The following is a 14,657-nucleotide window of genomic DNA, read 5'->3' as shown; positions in this document are numbered from 1 at the left end:
ATAAAAACACACCAGCAACTTACTTCATACAATATCACAAAAAAAGGTTGGGAACAAGAAGAAAGCATCTTTGGCAAGTCCTAGATAATACTTGGAAGCACTGCACTGGTTACGACTACGTATTTAACCTGCAACAATTTATAAGGAAATTCACTGCGGAGACCAATTTTGACAGCTAAATTGACCAAAGAACTAACTCTGAGAGATGTCTTTCTATGGGTTCAATCCTGCAAAGGGTTAGACTCGGTCGATGTTGCCATAAAAGTAGTCCCACAAAAGGTAAGAGTAGAAATAGCCACCATTATAATGCTTTAGGTAAACGGTCTTCCTTTAAACTTCCATCCATCAAAGGATGATGCCGAGTACACGTTCCTTTCACGTCTTGTTCCACATTTCCTAGAGAGCCGTTTCAAACACCATACCCCAATCTTACTACTACTATAACTAGTCCTAAAAGTCTAACTATTAGGACTTGACATCTACTCAAAAAACCAGGACTATCACTTCCCATCGGAGAAAGATGAAAAAATAAAACACAACAGATACAACGACAAAGAAATGACAAAAGACTTATTAGAGGAAATGTAAATAAGGCTTTGCTGTGCTATATTTAAGTACTGGTGAGAAGTTGAGAACAAAACAAGAGATTTAACTAATCCTGTCAGATGTTTCCTGGTTATTGAGTAAATGAGCTTTTACGGAGTTAACACGATTATCACTCTTGCTAATATTTTTTCTTTTATTTAAAAATCATATCAAGTACATTTTACAAATAAATAATATGCTATATATGTAATTTATGTACACATTTACAAAAGCAGACATCTAAAAATATATCATACACATCAAAACAATTCCTATCTATTTTTCACAAACTTTAAAATGCACAGTTGAGGTACTTATAACTAAATTTACTTTCTATATACTGACATATTTCATTTATATCAAAATTTAACTGCTGATAGAAGTTTTAAGTGAAATTCATGGGAATAGAGAGAGCGAGAGAGGTGGTTGGGTAGTCCTGAGACTATAGTCAACAGGTATTGATTTATTGGAAGTCATTCGTTTATGTTTAATCAAAGTTCCCCAGGAATCTTTTCTTACACTGACATTTATCTGATATTGACTTACTGAAATAATCTAAGGTAATTGTCTTATTTTACTTTCACTCTACATTATTACCGTTTAAAACATCCATTTTATAATTTCTGTGTTGATGTGAATGTTTTATTTTGATCCGGTTTTCTCTCTCTCTCCTTCGGTTGAGTCAGCCTTACACAAGTCTCATCTGTCTCTCCCTCTCCAACGTGACCTGACCCAACGAAAGTTAGAGCCAATCCTTACAAGAACCCAAAGAGGTATTAAAAGCTTCTCGAGAAGCAACCCTCCCCTCCCCCTCCTTCCCCTCCAACCCCATCAAAACCCCCAGGGGAGCTTGAATCAAACGCCAAAACAAGAGACGAGAAGACATGACGAAATACTGCCCCCAAAAAGGTTGATGGTTGTGTAACGGGTGGGGACGAGAAAACCTATTATTTCTTCGCCTATTTTTTTAAAGATAAAAGACATTTATTCTGTTCAGTATCTCTCTCTCTCTCTCTCTCTCTCTCTCTCTCTCTCTCTCTCTCTCTCTCTCTCTCTCTCTCTCTATTTCATTATGAATGAATTTTTACACCTAAAGGGAATCTGACCTTCTAAACATTAAGCGGGAAGACGTAGTTGTGGTTTCTATTCATTCGTGGTATAGTACTACCACTGGATTTACTCTATATATACACGTGGTTTGGATAAATACACGACCACTTTTGAAACCAGTAGATAAGTGTGTAATTTGAAACACGTCTCTAACTAGCGGCAGACCACATAACCATTCCAACTTCCCTATATTCGAACAAGTGCACTGAAGAAGGGAAGGCCTTTAATAAATATAATTATTAAGACTGTTGTTTTCATGAAAGCACCGTAATTACATAAATATATTATTCTAGGTCCCGTCCTTGTAAGCAAAAATAATTATCATTATTCTTGTGAACACTTAAACAATGAACGTCAAAAGCATTCTGGAGAAGGGTCCCAGAAGTAAGTAAAAAGTCGACAACCTAACCAACATTCTATGGCTTCCCTTTGGGATAATTCTCTCTCTCTCTCTCTCTCTCTCTCTCCTTTTCTCTCTTCTCTCCTCTCTCTCTCTCTCGTCTCTCTCCCTCTTTCTCTCTCCCCTCTCTCTTCTCCCTCTCTCCCTCCTCCTATCTCTCTCTCTCTCTCTCTCTCTCTCTCTCTCTCTCTTAGTGTAACTGCTTGTTCATTTGCGAACAAAACTACATTCTTGAAGAAAACAAAGTTGCATTTACAAGACTACACAAGCAAATATTCTGTAAATAGGTTGATGCTTCTTGCCGCCGGTTCGTGTCCTCTTTGTCCAAGACTTATCTGGGCTTCTTGAACCTTTGAACCTTAGCTGTTTAGCTTTGAGAACGACTGCATTGTCTGCTTCACAATAAATCACTGCAAATTCTCCCTCTTCCTTAGTCTGAAATACTGTATACTCGAAAGAAAAAAACAAATTAAAACTCAGCATATGTGGCACCATACTTTTGTAATTCAAAATACCTAGTCTCATGTCAGGGTGAGCCTTTGGAAATGAGAATTATACATCAACATTCACATCAAAATATGAATTTATAAATTGTGGAAAAGAGCAAAAGAATGCGTGCAGTCATCAAGTATCCAACGAAAGGAAACTTTATTAGACTGTGGTGGAGAATTTGAAAGCATTTTATGTCTACCCTTGACGTTGATGGTCGCTGCGGTATCATTCAACAAAAGTGAATCATATATCACAGTTCTTGGCAGCACCAAGAACAGTTCCCAGTAGCACCAAAGAATACTTATCAGTCAGACCTGAGAATTGTTTCTATATACCAAAAACACAGTTCCTAGGTAGGGCATGAAAACTAGGCCTATTAGGTCATGAGGAATTCTCAGTAGAACCAGTTCCTACGACATAGGCACTGTTCCTAGCAAGCTATGCTCACAATCATTAGTAGGACACAAGAACAGTTTCTAGTAGGCCATAGAAACAGTTCCTGGTACGACGCTTTAAGATTTTGCCGTCAAACTTTGCAACAAGTACCTAACATACGGTTTCCCAATGGGGCAACTTTAGTTACAAAACATAGTTCTGAAACTGACCGGTGCTGTTTGGCTAGCCAATATACTAGAGCGACTCCTAATACGAAGGAGTTAGTGTAATACAGCATCTTCATTCATATTAATACCGTGCCAAGATACCAAACTTCACGGGAGTGTAAGTATAGTACCATCAACACATCAGTACAAAAACGACCACTTAAGGTTAACCCAGGAGGCGACAGGAGACGACAAACAATGGAATGTGAAGATTCATTTGGCCAGAATGAGATGATGCAAGAGACGAGTGACACGGACGATAAGTACATAGAGTACAAACGAAACGTTATAACCGAGCCGAGGTTTCTGCTGTCAGTCTTAAGCGGAGATAAAAACCACAAAAACATCGCTCATTTTGGGTAGGAAAAGCTGCTGATACTACGACTGCATCTTGGTATCATTTTCCGAGAGAAAGAAAGAGAGAGAATGGTGTTATTCCACATTGATTGGCTTCTGAAGAACTCAAAAGTTTGAGTGTATTTTATATCATTAACTGGCATCGCAATATCAAAGGTCAAATAAAAAGGTGAATCCGTTTTACTTCATTAGCTGGCTACACAAATCTGGAACACAATAAATATTTTCCACATCGCTATCGCTCTAAACAGAACACCGCCGTTCATTTTTTTTTTAACTTTAAGCTGAACTTACGTTAATAAAGAAAACGGCATTTACAATCATATAAATCTGTACAAAATCAGGTATCACAGATCTAACTAAAGGACTTCACAATATAATGAAAAGATCGTTCAGTGGCTTGTTAACAAGTAAAACTTTCAAGGTAAAAAGACTCGACTAATGTCAATAATAATTGTAAACTTTATTTGTATACTTTATTAAAGTCCAGTGCTTTTTACAAATACAAAACAGATACATTGGGGGCATAATCATATTTTGACATCCATACTCTAACCCTGAGATGAATCTTCGTCCTGGGAAGGAATCGTTGTTCGATTAAAACACTCCAGAAGTTTAACAGGGACACCTAGGCCAAGTAAGAGTCAAGTACTTCCTCATTGGTCGACAGTCATAAATACAAACAATTATTATTATTAAAAATGTAAATAAGGCATAGTTGCAGCCTTACACAATCTTCCGTCAACTGAATATAAAAAGAAATGGCTTATTAGAGGTAACGCAATCTCAATAGGCCTACAATCTCAATAGGTCCACTATCAATATCAAGTTGTTGTATAGGCCTATACTATCAATATCAATCACTGTCATTTTTCACTATGAACATTAAGAACAGAAATTATCTACTTACGTATACAATGAAAAATTAAATCAAAATCAAGCGTGACTTCCGAACGGTGGTGCGCAGGCGCGAAGGTCGGGGAAAGGTACCCGTGGTCAGTGCTGAATGTAAACTGAGATAACGCTCAGAGTTCTTCGTCATTTTATATTATGACGTATCTGAGGGCCATCCGGTATCTTAGGTATAACGTAGAAGTGGAAATTCATCTGACGCAACTAAGAGAGAGAGAGAGAGAGAGGCTTCACGCGTAAATGGGGATTCATACGTAGTTAGTAGATATAAAATACACAGTGCCGGAATGTTGGAGGTGGGGAGGGGGCCCCGTTATGCTGAGCAATAATGTACTTGTAACAGAGAGAGAGAGAGAGAGAGAGAGAGAGAGAGAGAGAGAGAGAGCCTAATTAGAACTGTACCGAGGAAAATATAACAGACTATAATAGTAGCTGTTACCTGTAAGCAGGTTTCATAAGTTTATTGAAGTGAAGAACATCGATGGGTCTCTCTCTCTCTCTCTCTCTCTCTCTCTCTCTCTCTCTCTCTCTCTCTCTCTCTCTCTCGCAAAGGCCATGATGGACAGCAAAGTAACTTTCTTCGAGCGCCACGATTCATGTTTCGGATGACACTTAATTTCTGGTCTTTTCTCTAACAAAAGTCGGTATCTAATTATCTCTAAATCAAGAAATGTCGAAGCAAAAATAAAAGCAAAAAACTACATTTATAATGGTATGGTACTGGACAACACTGTAAACCAAGGATTAAGTGTCAAACTGACCTTTCACCTCGCTAATTCAATGTGCTTTGACATAGCAACTTCTGATGGCATATACTAGTATTTAGTCTCATGTCAATCGACTGATAATTGTAATCAAACCTACTGAACTACGCAACTCGACTGATTCGAAGTCACTTGACCAACGTGAAAGCTATTTCCAGTTCATGCTCTTTATCATCAATCTGATTCACTTCTTTAAAATGGTAGAGATTTTTTTCTTCTTCTGGTAATTATTTTCAGCTTTGTCATCCAATTTATTATTAATGCATAATTAAGTAGGGAATATGTGCACATTCACTAACTACTGGTCACGAACTCCTTATTACATTTCCATAAACTCTCTTAATGTCATTCCCGAAACAGCTGTCACCTAATACTAATACTAATAAACATCAGCTTTAAATATGACTACCAAACTTTCCTTTAAATATTAATGATATGAGCCAACAGGTCACCCCTAAAAAACTAATTCGATACGACAAACTTTGGAAATATACGTGTATGTGCATGACGTTTGACTAATGCTCCTTATAATACGATCTGCTTTTTCATTGCTATAACCATACCGTAATATTTCACGTTCATGACTAGACGAAATCTAATATAATGTACCGTTTAAAATATGCAGAAAAATAAGACTAGATACTATTCAGTAAGTCTTGCAGAGTTCCGACATGAATTTCTGAAAATCAAATTCATACTTTTTTATTGAGAGGTCACGGGACATCCTTTTTTTAATTTAATGTTTTTGGTGGCATGTCTTGCATACAGATCACTTCTTCACTCTATTTAGAAAGTTTTCTGAAAGTACTTTTCGGTAACCTGAGAAATTATATAATCGTCGGTTTGATGTTCCGACAGAAACAAGCAAATCATGAAGAAAGTCAAGCCAGTAATGTAAAATGATAGTGTCCCTCTCATGTAATGATGTAGTGTGATATGATTTTATTTGCACACCTTTTTTTTTAATGGAAACAGCGCAAAATTCTATTCCTTCGTGTCGAAAAAAATTAATAAAAAATTTTAAAATACGCATTAACACAATGTTAGAAATGTTGAATTCAGTTAATGTTGTGATTAATGTGTTAAAATTTCCCCAGCAAGTTATGTAAGGTTAAGTAAAATGTTAACACAAAATATTCAGAAATTTCTTTTCTAAATCGGTTCAAGGTTACATAGACGTCTCGCTAACCTCATGTGACCTATTTATCTAAAAAAAAAAGGATCAGTTCGTTTGGAAAATATCTTCAACTGTGCAAAAAAAAAAAAAAAAAAAAAAAAATCGCCACCTTAAGCAAAAATCAAATTTTATGAATGGATAAAAAGAAAATATTTAACCATGTAAATGATTGGTCCCTACTTGCCATCTTGATTTGCAAGGTTACGTAAGATATTATATAATGTAACGTTTAAGGGTATGGTGCTTTTCAAAAGCACGATATATATTAGTAGCGATTACTATAAATTCAATGCGGTATAGTGCTATTCTAAAATACTGTCCAGTATCGATAATATGCCATATTGCTGAATTTCATGACTATATATATATATATATATATATATATATATATATATATATATATATATATATATATATATATAATATATATATATTTATATATACTATATATATATATATATATATATATATACATATATATATATATATATATATATATACTAATTTTATACATATATATATATATTATATATATATATATATATATTATATATATATTATCATATATATTATTAATATATATACATATATATATATATATATATAGTATAATATAATTATACATTATATATATATATATTACTATATATTATATATATATATATATAATATCACAGAATGTCATAATGTACAATCTCATAACAGAATATCACCGTAGGTGTGGCATAAACGCATGTCATAACACTAAATGCTATTAATATACCTCGGAATACCAAATGAACTAGTAGAGTTAAATGTCCTTATTATTATTATCATTATCATTATTATTATTTAGAAGATGAACCCTATTCATGAACAACCAGCCTAATAGGGCCACTGACTTAAAATTCAAGCTGCCACAGTATACAGTGTTCATTAAAAAGAACTAAAAGAAGGTAATGGCAAATGCAGAAAGAAGAGATCACTTTTTAAAAAAGAAAAATAATATGAATAGACAAAAGAAGAGATCACTTTTTAAAAAAGAAAAAATAATATGAATAGACAAAACATCATGAAAGAAAATCTGCCATGAAAAGTTCGTCTCTCCGAAAAGCCGACAAATACCAAGGGCTTCCCTATGGAGACCTTTCTCGTGCACAACAGTTCAAGGAGGACCTCGGTGTTCTCTGGAGACGATGGCAAACCAAGGCGACCTTGACACAGAAAGGAAAACGCTCGTGTTCGCGCTTGAAAACACACCAAATAAACATCTGTTTGACCTTGATGCAGATCAACATCCTTATTAGGTGAAGCCCCCATGGGAAGTTCGGTCCCTGAGACCAATGTACAGTGCAATCTCCAAGACCAGCGATTTCCCTAAAACCGATACCACTGTGCAGAGCTCTCCGTAAGACCACTGAAGTGCATTTTTTCTAGAAAAAAGTTTGTAAAACCACTGACCAATATACAGACCTCTTCGTAAGACCATTGAAAAGTGCAATTTCTCTAGAAAAAGTCTGTAAGACCACTGACCAATATACAGACCTCTCCGTAAGACCACTGAAGTGCATTATCTCTAGAAAAAAACGTCTGTAAGACCACTGACCAATATACAGACCTCTCCGTAAGACCACTGAAAAGTGCATTTTCTCTAGAAAAAAAAAGTCTATAGAGCAGATTAAAGAGTACAAGGAGAAAAAAAAAAAAACTTAGACGTGACAAGACGCCCAGACTCTGCTCCTACATGCAATCCAAATTTGTATCAGAAGACCTTTAACTGTCTTGTTCTGCAGTTGGCCGAGAGACAGGGGGAGGGGGCATAGAGTGCCTGACACACTTAGGGGCTGGCAGCAACAGAAATGACGTCCCAAAGATTATCTGCTATGGCGCTAATTTTGACAAGTAAGCGTCGTGAAGAAACTGTGGCGACAAAAGGAAGCGAGATGAAAAATAAAGGATGTGATTAAGCTTCAAGAGTTCAAATAAATACAGCAAAAATCACCACCGAGACCACTGGAATACATCAGAGATGAAGTATTACTCTAACCCCACAAAAATCCTTATCATATTGAATAAGTGATTTTCTAACCAAACGTTTATCTAGGAGGAGAAAGTTGAATTGGATTGAATCTGGCAAATACAATTATCAAATGACCTTCACAAGTTAACTTCGGAAGCTGCCGATTCAGAGTGGGGATAATTTCTCCAGCATAGAATCATTCATTCTTAAGAGAGATTTCGCCCCAAATTTCATCAACTCGAGAGGGTCGCCTAATCAATGCATTTGCTTGGCCTCACGAAATTCCGTTCACCCGTTCTTGAGATATTACCCAGGACAAAGCGTAGGAATGCATGGTCTGAAGTTGACTGAATTAATGAATGAGACAAATAAGAAAAGGTTATAAAAGAAAAAACGACAAAAGAACCACCAGCATGCTCAAGATTGTTTCATCTTAAAAGCCATCAGCCAATAAGGAGGGAGAAGACTGTTTTGGGGTTGGGGGGGGGGGGGGCGTCTACTCTGGAAGAAAACCGACGGACTGATTGACAGGTTTAGTCACCTGGTACTGCATGCGAGCGCAAGGATAAGAATGAAAACACGTATCACAGCAGAATCCAAAATGGTGCAGAATAAAGAACCACTGTCGAATCGTTCTGTACGAGACCAATTCATCATTCAAGACTGAAACAGCAAATCATAATAAATACAAAACGGTAAAGTAATAAAAAGTACCATTGCTGAATCGTTCTGTGAAACTAAAACCTGTCAAACTTGATAATCAAATGGCCTCGAGTAAATGACTCGTAATAGTAACGAAGCTGAGAAAATGCAAGAGAAAAAAATACCAAAAAATGCAGGAGACTGTGGACGCGCAGTCAAGCCTACGTTATGCAATGGAGAATCCACAGAAAATCCCTCTAACCTCGTGCCAAGATTATGCAGGGTGAGGTCGAACGAAGAAAAGGTTATATGAAGATGGGGTCAGTATGCTAAAAACTGGGTGAAATTTCATGAGAATGTGGACTAGTGAAGAATGTGGTCTGGATCAAGGTGAAGAAGAGACCACGTGAAAGTATCAAGGTGAAGAGACTGGGTGAAAGCATCAAGGCGCAGAGAGATCAAATGAAAGTGCAAGGTGGAGAGGAGATCAAGTGGACGACATCTCAGTTGAAGAGCGTGGTCCTGTTAAGAAGTCCTTTCGAAGAAATAGTCTTGTGAAGAGATTTAAGCAGAGAAATGAAAAATCGGGTAGAAAAAAAAGTGAACACAAACAATCCTCAAAGTAACCCTAATCCGCAGTGTGATCCAAAGATGAATATCAACAAGTGCAAGGAATATAGCGCTCTAAGCTGCCAATACCAATGTATACGATAAAGCTTTACTAAAGGTCTGCCGCAGAGGAAACCGCATTTAAGGAGAACAAAACGACTGAGAGACAAAGGACCCAAAGGCACAACCTGAATTATGGCTCCTGGGAAAACTTTGAAGGAAATTGCACTGTCTACGTAAATTTCCTAATGCATAAAAGTGAGTCTCCAGATGCCGGATATAAAGCAACGCTGACCGGAAACTAACGAAATTCTGTTATTCATTCATTCTAAGAAGGCAGATCTATAGGAAAGAGCGAAGTCTTCAGAAACTAACAGAGTACCTTTGCACCGGAAGTAACTGCGAATAATGTGTTAATAATTACTACTAAGCGGAGAAAACGGAGACAATAATTCCACAAATATATATGTATAGTGCACTTGCACCGGAAGTTCGGTTGATTTCACCAAATCTACCTTCAGTCTTACTTTGCAGTCGTTCTGTTGCATAATCAATTTTTAATTCTCCCAATATCCGGGTTGCTTATGAAACAAAATGGACTTTATAAATGAAAGTGGTTCCAAAATAAACAGAGGTATACAACAGACATAGCTACTCTATGGCGCAGTCAGATATAACCACAAATTGTAAAACCAACATCTGCACTAGTAGACTTAGACTTGTAGAAGAGCAAAATAGACCAGTTTCCACATTTACACAACCAGCCAAGGTGTTCTGAAGAAATATCTGCAATATGAAAAACTGACATGAAACATATAGAGCCAAGTCTCCAATTAACATCAAATCACGACTATCGATGTTTTTTTTTTTTAGTCTTGCTATTCAACACTTCAGAACCAAAAACAAAGCGGCGGAGATAGTTGGTGTAGCGACCGTACAAGGCTGAATCAAAGCGACGATAATTTTTTCCAGGGAGAAGTTCCGAGTGGTCGATTTTCAACTTTTTCCCCAGGGTAGGGGGGAAAGGTTGGGGGGGGGGGGGGGGGGGTGAGGTGTGAATAGATGCTGCTTATGTTCTACTCTTGTGACTAACGTTTCTGAAGACTAGGCCTAATTAAATTAGCAAGTTCTTAAAAACAGCCCTTAAGTTTCATGCCAGGAAAACCGACTCGACCAGCGTTGGAAAGACATCAGTTTTTGTCCGATTATAGATCAGAAAACCTGATAATGAGACTAATATGCAAGTAACAAATTACGCACATTACGTGGTCTGAGAGCAAATTCTGCCACCTGTTAATACGGAGGTAGAACAAGAGAATGACGCCATTAAATCTGAAGTGAACTTGAATCATTTTCTTTTTTATGGTTTCCTTACCTGACTGCAAAAATAAAACCGTCATATGTCTAGTTGATCTAACGACATTCTTCCTTATGATCCCTCAAGATTTTAAAACTCCCCCTGCCTCTCTCAATTAGTGATTACATTCCCACCCGCACCCGCTCAACTCTGTCACCCAGCGCTGAAGTGTAATTAGTCTTTTAATTAACTTTCTCACATGATCATTTTTAACCACTGCTATTCATATATATAAAAATACCCATACATAATTATTATTACCAACAAAACGTTAAATAAGTTTAGTATTGCACACGAAAACAAATAGGCCTAGGAAAGCAATATTTAGCCCAACCAACATAAAAAATTGTTCATAAAATTACGTGACGCCTATAAATAAGAGATATCTCATATGACGGACACGTTTTTGTTTCCACGTTTCAGTTAGTTTCTCGGGCAGCAGGTGTCAATAGACCACTGGCCGACTGAATTACAATGCACGAGACTTGGGCATATCGTGTTTCGGTGAATCTGGGATAAGCAAGAAATAACAAAAGACAGCGCGCAAGAGCGTCCCATGATTGCGTCATTTTCAGTTCTATCATAATAAGCCCAACATTTTATAATTAACATACAACAGCAAATATGTAAGTAACCGGAACTTTCAGCCACTGTAAAAAATAATTAAACCCTGATATCTGAGACAAACCAATCACAAACGGAACAAGTACTTAATACCTTTTCACTTTATATCATGGAGAATAGGCTACACCGAATAAACAACTTAGAATCAGGATTAATAAGGCAGTGTAACATCAAAAGTTCAACTGTCACGAATACGTCAATTTCAGACAATACTAACCGTGTTATCTTGTATGAGGAGGAACAACAATGGCTAACAGCAGAATACCCAGTACATGAATCTGAAGACAAGGCAAGGATGAGGAAGACCTGGCAGATCTAGACCGTGGTCAGGCATAGACCCAGAAGCGGTGAGCATGCTGGGTTGTTGGGAAGTTTTACAAATGGGGGTAATCAAATGATCACTACTCTAACTCACATACAATATTGGGGACTATAATATAAGGTATGTCTGAGTCAAGAAACTGGTAAAAGAACTATACAATGAAGGAAGACTCTTAAACAGTACTGGTATACTCGTCATAATTTTTATATCAAAACAAACGTAAGCTTAACAATAATAAATAAAACGATGTAAAGAAAAACCTATTTAATATCAGTGCTATTCCACAGTTAAAAGGTAAACACGGTTTCCCAAACGAACACAAATCTCTCTCTCTCTCATTGCATACCACAGCCAGATGGATATATTAAAGCCATACAAGTAAAGCCGTTAAAACTTTGTTAATTCTAAATAAACCTCTAAGCAGTAGTACCACAAATCTACCGAACTTTTAGTCAAATAACTTGGCACTTTATATCAACTTGGCCTAGAGCCCCAGACCCTTTACAGGCTGTTAAAACAATGCATTTTTAACTTTTAACTTTTTCTAGTACTAATACTGATTTAACATCGTGCATCACTAGAACACCTTAATACATAACATCACACTTTATTGCGCACGCAATGTCATCCATCGTCTGATACAAGATACAAATACAATGATCTGTTGGCTGTTCAGGTACGGAGGTCCATACTAAGCCTTCCTATCCCCTGCACATCTTACCACAACCAGGGCAACGGCGTGATGACGTAAGCCAGCTTAGCCCAACAGAGCCAGTCAATCAACTTATGGACCATCACAAATAAGTCTTATCAATCGGGTTATCTATATAGGCAGATTGTAACAACTATATACAAATGATAATACAGCGAAGTTCCCTGTGCCCCTGGCTTTAATTTCTGCCCGAACGAAAGCATGCTCGTTTCACGCCCAGCCTTATTTACTCGTGATGAGATAAAACATGCGGGGATACACAGCATATATTAACATAATGTGAATCGGCTCTGGTCTCGATATGCAGGTACAAATTCTTCATGTTGATGATCATTCTTCTGTACGGAATTAAGTTAAACTGCATGGCTTTGATCATTTCATGCATATAGAGTGCATTTATATAATAGGCCTATGGGACATAAATATCTTTTTAAACGTTAAATATTGTTTGCAAAATGGGTGATAAAAATTAGGCGTAAGTAATTTTCAGTGTTGACTATTTCTAAAAGTACTTTTAAATTTGACAGTTTCTTGTTTACAGATACAGAAATACCTTTCGTGTATGGCAACTAAAGCTTTCAGCATATCAAATGCAACTTGAACAATGTTCTATGTTAGTAACAGAATGTCGTAGTTTGTCTGTAATTTAAATTAATAACTGCTTACCGGAGTACACTCGACAATTAGAAGCGAAGTTTATCTAGGTCTTTCATTAGCAAGCAACTAAAATTAAAACTTTTAGCAATTCGACACTGTCGGCCAATTTAGAGTAGCTAATTGGCAATATTTATTTCTGCTAAGTGACTGACTGACTTGAGTTGATTAAGCAGGTCTTATGCCAGTTCGGACACTTGTTCTATGGCGGCAGGTAAGTGTTGGGAGGTATAAAATGGTGACTGACTATTATGGACCTCTAGACACAAACATGCGGTAATTCTAAAGGAAAGGGGCTTAATTACCGAACGGTTTTAACGTTTAAATTACTATTTGCCAGCTGCGGGTTATCATGCGGCTTCCTAGCCTATATGTAGTACACACCAAGGTAACAACACACTTCCCGGTTGTATGTTTGGATTTAATTATTCTTCCACGTGCGTGTCTAAACCACCATTAAACTCCATGCCCAACTTTCAACCTTCCTGTTGAACCTTTCAAAAGTTTGAGGATTACAACTATTTTCGATATAAATCATGTATACATAAATACACAAGTATCTTCAAATTTTTCATTAAGGCCCCTTACAGGTATGATTTGGAATTTCGGCTACATATTCTGACATTGCTACCAATGTCATTAAACAGCGTAATTAATTATTGTAGATGAGTTACAAAAGGCTGTTTCTATACCTTGGTCTAATCAGATAGACTAAGTTATACAGCAGTTACTGTAATATCTTTTGTCAGTAATAGTAATTACCTGTCACCCCTGTAAGTTTGTTGCAGTAGTTCCCAGTTGCTTAATCCAGCTAAGAGCATTTTTCAACTTACAAGATAGCATAAGGATACAAGACCCAGGCTTTGCTGTATTATATTACATGTTAAGGCCTACACAACGACCCAACCTTGCTAGCCATAGAAGGGGCGTTCTCGAACACGAATACCTTCAAGTGTAATCTGAGAATACCCTAGAGACCGTCCGTTTTAAAGGATGCTTAACTACCCGATATAAATGAAATAAGATCACAGCCATCGAAATCCAATGAGACGAGTTAGTCCACGAATGTGTGGTTTATTCACGATATCGGATTCTCACCGAATCGCTCTTAAAAGACAGCCACTGACACGTGCGTACAGAAATGACCAATCGGTGGCAGATCTTACCAGGTGAAGTTACGTGTCCGTTCATCACTGCATGTCCATTACGTCTTGTAGGGGGGCTGTGGTTATCAACATCCTCTCTGCCCTCTTCTGCCATGGTGGGGTGGGCGCTGTTCGGCTACTGAATGACCGGCAACTTCAACACGAGCTGTCAAACTGAGACCTTCCATTTTAAA

General features: G+C 37.1%; 1 protein-coding gene across 2 annotated transcripts in view; it reads right to left on the bottom strand.

The window, feature by feature from the left end:
- Positions 1-14,652, bottom strand: part of LOC135206057 (sterol O-acyltransferase 1-like) — a 24,977-nt gene extending 10,325 nt beyond the window's left edge. The window contains exon 1 of one of the 2 annotated variants that reach the window (XM_064237247.1): positions 14,485-14,652. In XM_064237247.1, the coding sequence (XP_064093317.1) occupies positions 14,485-14,578 (94 nt within the window). In that variant the 5' untranslated portion in view covers positions 14,579-14,652. Of the gene's footprint in view, positions 1-4,456; positions 4,477-14,484 lie in introns of those variants that run through there. The other variant, XM_064237248.1, reaches the window with a different exon arrangement.
- Positions 14,653-14,657: the final 5 nt, after the last annotated feature.

Source organism: Macrobrachium nipponense, chromosome 29 (assembly GCF_015104395.2).
Source record: "Macrobrachium nipponense isolate FS-2020 chromosome 29, ASM1510439v2, whole genome shotgun sequence".
NCBI classification, from domain to species: domain Eukaryota; kingdom Metazoa; phylum Arthropoda; class Malacostraca; order Decapoda; family Palaemonidae; genus Macrobrachium; species Macrobrachium nipponense.
The sequence above is the reverse complement of the archived record's forward strand: the minus strand, read 5'-3'. Positions and strand labels throughout refer to the sequence as shown.